At 48.7% G+C, this 6,223-nt stretch overlaps 1 protein-coding gene across 1 annotated transcript in view; it reads left to right on the top strand.

Annotated features, from left to right (window-relative positions):
• GPR157 (G protein-coupled receptor 157) overlaps window positions 1-6,223 on the top strand; it is a 38,546-nt gene that overhangs the window by 14,493 nt on the left and 17,830 nt on the right. The window contains exon 4 of the mRNA XM_011935839.1: window positions 43-382. Coding sequence (XP_011791229.1) covers window positions 43-382 — 340 coding nt within the window. The remainder of the gene's footprint in view (window positions 1-42; window positions 383-6,223) is intronic.

Raw genomic sequence — 6,223 nt, 5'->3', positions numbered from 1 at the left:
CGCTGGCTGACCTGCTCTCGGCCGCCTCCTACTTCTACGGAGTGCTGCAGGACTTCGCGGGCCCGTCGTGGGACTGCGTGCTGCAGGGCGCGCTGGTGGCCACGCACGCCCTGTGGCCCGACCTGCGCAGCCGGGCACGGCGCCTGCTGCTCTTCCTGTCGCTGGCTGACCTGCTCTCGGCCGCCTCCTACTTCTACGGAGTGCTGCAGGACTTCGCGGGCCCGTCGTGGGACTGCGTGCTGCAGGGCGCGCTGTCCACCTTCGCCAACACTAGCTCCTTCTTCTGGACCGTGGCCATTGCGTTCTACCTGTATCTCAGCATCGTCCGCGCCTCGCGCGGGCCCCGCACGGACCGCCTGTTTTGGGCCTTCCATGTCGTCAGGTGGGTGGCGGTGGCGCTGCTTTTCCAGTAGCCCTCAACACAGGCCGACCCCTCCCGGTCTTGCCCTCCCAGAGGCCGCATCTAGTTTGGACCCCCTACCCGCAGGGAGCAGCGTCTGCTCGCGCCCCCGGGGCAGCCCTGGGCCAGCGGGAGGAGGCCAGATTTACCGGAGATTCGCTCCCGAGGGAGCTCCTCTGTGCCTGCCCCAGGGCACAGCCCCTTGGGGTAGTGGGGTCAGAGTTCGCCCCCAGAGCCGGGCCCTGTTTCCTTGGACGGGGCTGGGGAGGACACTCTGAGTGCCTTGTGACCTGCTTCATTATGTCCTGGCCGTCTCTGCTGCCCATGGGGAAACAGGCTAGGAGACGAGTTGGGTAACTGTCCCGGGCTGGAGAGCTGGCAACTGCTAATCCCACGCCACCACCCCACCCCAAGCCACAGTGAGCCTGGTGCACTCCGCCACTCCCGAGCTGCCCTGTCTCTGCTGTACAGTTTACAAAGGACTGTCCTTTTTATTCTGTCTTTGGTCGTTTCTAAACTCAGGCCCCAGCCCCTTGTATTTCTGTTCTTGGTGATCTTGACTTTCCAGAGTTCAGTTATTCTGAGACTGAGGTCAGGGGCGGAGGGCTGCTCTGGGAGTCTAGGAGTCCTCCTGGAGGCTCTCTGAGAGTGGGGAAAAGCCAAGACCTTACTCTGCGGTTCAAGCATCTTTCACATAAGCCTAGCTGACGAGGGTCGGCCCTTCCCCGGGGAATGTCAGGTTTTGAAAATCTCCTGGTGTCGTGTGCTGAACTGTGGGCAGGAATCCTAGGGGCTGTTTTCGTTTTCTCCTTCTCCCAGATCAGAGCACCAGATACTGCCCTAATTATAGGTCCTTTCTATTAAAAACTTAAGTGCCTTCCAAGGACTGCGAGCACAGTCAGCACTTTGTCAGAGACAGGTCACCTGGGTGTCACACGGTGAGGCTACAGGGCTGTAAGAGTCGCTTGACCTTCAGTTGTGCACTGAGGCCAGCTGGTTCTTGAGAAACGAAGTGACCTGCTTCTCAGCTGTGCAAGTAAAAACTCTTCGCAACACATCATTCAAACTGTGGCTCAAATGCTGCAGGGCCCCACGGAACAGAGCCCCGCCTTGCTTTCCCGGCAGCATCCCGTCTGACCCTGTCTGGGTCCCGTGATGACTTGGCTGGGCAGCGAGTACTCGGGAGATCGTGTGTACTTGAAAGGAGTCGAGGTTGTACCTATCTTTGCAAGAACCTGTTCTCTTTCCCTTCTTGTCTTTAAAAATTCAACAAAGTCTATTTTTTAAACGATAACAGAACCTGGTCCAGCTTCTGTGGAAAAGAAGGATTGCCCAGTAAACCTGAGTCGGGGGTTTTTCTGTTTGGTTCTCATTAGGGACCCTCCAGGGGGGTTTTCTGTGTTGTTCAGGAAGGGCTTCTTTGATAAAGAAGTAGGCCCAGTGTGGTGGCTTGTACCCGTAATCCCAACACTTTGCGAGGCTGAGACAGGAGGATCGCTTGAGCCCAAGAGTTCAACTGGCCAACATAGTGAGGCTTTGTATCTACTAAAAATTTAAAAATCAGCTGGGCTTGGTGACGCATGCCTGTAGTTCCAGCTACTTGTGAGGCTGAGGTGGGAGGATCGCTTGAGCCTGGGAGGTCGAGGCTGTAGTGAGCTATGACTGCAGACAGAGCAACACCCTGTCTCAAACAAGAAAGAAAATAAAGAAAGAGAAAAAAGAAAAGAAAAAATAAGCAACTTATTCATCTTGTCTGTTGAATGTGACCTGCCTGCCTCTTAAAAGAAAATAAAATTACCTGTATCCAAGCTAGAGAGGGAGTTTGACAATCTAAGGGAATTGGTTACACTTGTCTAACAGGTTCATCTGTTGACCTAGATCTTCCTAGACTGTATTGCCAATGACCTTACTAATGACTCTCCAATGTATTTCCAGTAAAATTGCTTTGGAATATTAGTTTATTGTTTGCAGGATCTATTGATGTGAGAAATACCACCTTGAAATACCACCTTCAGGCATAGACTACATGATTATCCACTTTTTAACCATTTCATACTGCTGGAATTCAGTCCTCTTCAAAGCTTTCAGTTTTGGAAAGTATTTTAAAATATGACAACACAAAAGTTGATATCCCTATTCTAATGTGCGTTTAGGAATTCAATTTTTTTAAACCCACAAATATCCTGAAAAATGGACAAATGACATACTCAAGCAAAATAGTAACAGCAGTTGATAAATATATGTCATATACCATTAATACTCAAAGCAATGCAAGTTATAACAATAAGGTACCATTTCCTCATTTAATTAGGAGGAAAAAAATAGTAAGGCAGGGCTGGGCGTGCTGGCTCATGCCTGTAAATCCCAGCACTTTGGGAAACCAAAGTGGGCGAATCATTTGAGGTCAGGAGTTTGAGACCAGCCTGGCCAACATGGTGAAACCCCGTCTCTACTAAAATTGCAAAAATTAGCCAGGCATGGTGATGCATGCCTGTAGTCCCAACTACTCAGGAAGCTGAGGCAGGAGAGTCGCTTGAACCTGGGAAGTGGAGGTTGCAGTGAGCCACAGTCGTGCCACTGCACTCCAGCCTGGGTAGTAGAGCGAGTCTCCATATCAAAAAAAAAAAAAAAGTAAGGCAGAATACAAACATGATAAATGCCAGTTTCACTGGCATTTTTCTACAGTATTATTGATGGTGTGAATTGAAACAGTCTTTGTAGAAGGTGTTCGGTTCATACACCTTGATCCAGTAATCCTATTTACCAGAGCCTAGTCTAAGGAGATAATCTAAAATACGTACAAAGCTTTATGTACAAAGCTGCTTGTGAGGCACTTATCATGGTGAGAATTTGGAAGTAACCTCCATGTCCAGCAGTGGGGGAACAGGAAGTTAAGAGTCTACCCTCCCCTTCTGAAATGGTGTGCAGCTCTTAGATAACTGGTTTTGAATTCTGTAAGTCTTTTTTTTTAATAATATGATACAATGCGAAGTGACAGAAACCATCACTAAAACTGATTACAGTCACATAAAGGCAGGGGGTTAGAGAGAATCCTGCACACGCACAAGTTCCTAGGAGAGCACCTGCGTGGCCGCCTGGGGCCCCATGATTATACCTACCGTGGCCCCGTTTCCAGAGAGAGGAGGCAGTTTAGACCTCATCCTCAGGAAATCATATTTCAGCATGAGCTGTGTCTGGCCCCTGATGTTTGCAGAGTGCTGTTCCATTCATTAGCCCACTAATCACCAATAACCCAACAGGGCCAGGGGTGGTAGCTCACACCTGTAATCCCAGCACTTTGGGAGGCTGAGGCAGGAGGATCACTTGAGCCCAGGAGGTTGAGGCTGCAGTGAGCTGAGACCACCACTGCACTACAGCTGGAGTGACAGAGTGAGACCCTGTCTCAAAAAAAAAAAAAAAAGAAAAAGAAAAAAAAAAGTAACCCAACAGAATGGATGGGTGGGGCGATTACCCTCATAGTAGATGTGATGGCCCAGAGCTACACAGCTAGTAAGGGAGAGGCTCAGGGTTAGAATCTACTTCTGACCCAGCCCAGGACTCCTTTTAGGAGTCTGTGTTGTCTTTTGGCTGTAACAGTTTTTAAAAACTGAAATACAATTTCAACAATAATTTATTTTTAGGCTGGGCGCGGTGGCTCACGCCAGTAGTCCCAGCAGTTTGGGAGGCCAAGGTGGACGGATTAGTTGAGCCCAGGAATTTGAGATCAGCCTGGGCAACATGGCGAAATCCTGTCTCTACAAAAAAATTTTAAAAATTAGCCAAGCGTGGTAGTGTGCGGCTGTAGTCTCAGCTCCTCAGGAGGCTGAGATGAGAGGATCGCTTGAGTCCAGGAGGCAGAGGTTGCAGTGAGCTGAGATTGTGCCACTGTACTCCAGCCTGGGCGACAGAGCAAGACCCTATCTCAAAAAAGTTAAAAAATTATTTTTAGTTTTCTAGATTTTCTAAATGTTAACATTTTACCATATCAGCTTTATCCTCTCCAGTTACTTTTTTCTGAAACCATTCAAGAGTAAGTGACAGGGCCTGGGTGCAGTGGTTTAATCCCAGCATTTTGGGAGCCCAAGGTGGGAGGATCACTTGAGGCCAGGAGACCAGCCTGGCCAGCATACTCTGACCTTGCCTCTACAAAAAAAAAAAAAGAGAGAGAGAGAAAAAATTTAAACATAGAATAAGAGTGACATACTCAATACTTCAGTATGTATTTCCAGAAGCACAATTTCTTACTGAACCGCATGCATCTACCCAAGCAGGAAATTAATACTGAATTAATACTATTACCTGATTGGTGGACTTTATTGATATATGTGTGTGTGTGTGTGTGTGTGTGTGTGTGTATGTATATATATATATTTTTTCCCCACTTGAGACGGAGTTTCACTCTTGTTGCCAAGGCTGGAGTACAATGGCGCGATCTCTCGGCTCACTGCAACCTCCACCTCCCACATTCAAGTGATTCTCCTGCCTCAGCCTTCCAGGTAGCTGGGACTACAGGCATGCGCCACCATGCCTGGCTAATTCGGTATATTTAGTAGAGATGGGGTTTCACCATGTTGCCCAGGCTGATCTCAAACTCCTGACCTCAAGTGATCCACCCACCTCAGCCTCCCAAAGTGCTGGGATTACAGGCGTGAGCCACTATGGCTGGCCTTTGTTGAGGTTTTTGTCCAACTAACAGTATCCCTGATAGCAAAGGAAAATCTTGGCTTGTATGTTGACTTAATTTTAATATACCTTTATTTTCCTTACATCTGAAACACTTCTCCCACCTTTCTTGGTGTTTTATGATTTTGACATTTTTGAAGAGTACAGGCCCATTATTTTATAGAATGCCTCTCAATTCAGGTTTGTCTGGTGCTTCCTCATAATGGGTTCAGGTTCTGCATTTTTGGCAGGATATCCCAGAAACATGTTTTTCTTGTTGCTTTCTACCTGGTGACCAACAACTTGGACGTATTCCCTTACTGGTGATGTTAACTCTGATCACTGGGCTCAGGCGATATCTGCCAAGTTCCTGCACTGCAAGTTACTAGTTTTCCTTTTGTAGTTAAGAAGTGTCTTGCTGAGAGACGCTAGTGGCTCGAAACAGCCTATCACATCTCCAGCTTTCACCCAAGGTTTTCGTGTCCATTGATTCTGACAGCATTTTGAATTTTTTGGTGGCAGTTGCTTTTTTTTTTTTTTTTTTTTTCTGAGACTGAGTCTCGCTCTGTCGCCCAGGCTGGAGTGCAGTGGCCCAGTCTCGGCGTCTCGGCTTATTCTCATTGCAAGCTCTGCCACCTGGGTTCCTGCCATTCTCCTGCCTCAGCCTCCCCAGTAGGTGGGACTACAGGCACCTGCTACCACGCCCGGCTAATTTTTTTTTTTTTTCGTATTTTTAGTAGAGATGGGATTTCACCGTGTTAGCCAGGATGGTCTTGATCTCCTGACCTTGTGATCCGCCTATCTTGGCCTCCCAAAGTGCTGGGATTACAGGCGTGAGCCACTGTGCCTGGCCAGCAGTTGCTTTTTTAAGGTTGTGTGAGATACTCAGTGTTCAGGGGAAGTCCCTGTGTTTGAGAAGTCCCTTTCTACTGTGTCTTAGCTGGTGAGGCGGCTGCCACAGACGTCCCATCTTTGACTTTCATGTGGTGTGCCTGAGTGGCTGTGTGTTTACCACGCCCACCTGAGGGAGGCCAGAGCTGTGGGAAGGGGTCACTTCTCCGCCTCCCATATAAGGGTACCTCCTTTCCAAGAGCGGCACAGCCCTTCCTTCCCACACGGTGGTGGGCGCCTGCATGATGCCAGATCAGGGTCAGCAGGGGC

Source organism: Colobus angolensis, unplaced genomic scaffold (genome assembly GCF_000951035.1).
Source record: "Colobus angolensis palliatus isolate OR3802 unplaced genomic scaffold, Cang.pa_1.0 Scaffold149, whole genome shotgun sequence".
In the NCBI taxonomy this organism is placed as follows: Eukaryota; Metazoa; Chordata; class Mammalia; order Primates; family Cercopithecidae; genus Colobus; species Colobus angolensis.
Note: the sequence above shows the minus strand (reverse complement) of the source record. Positions and strands in the feature narration are given on the sequence as shown.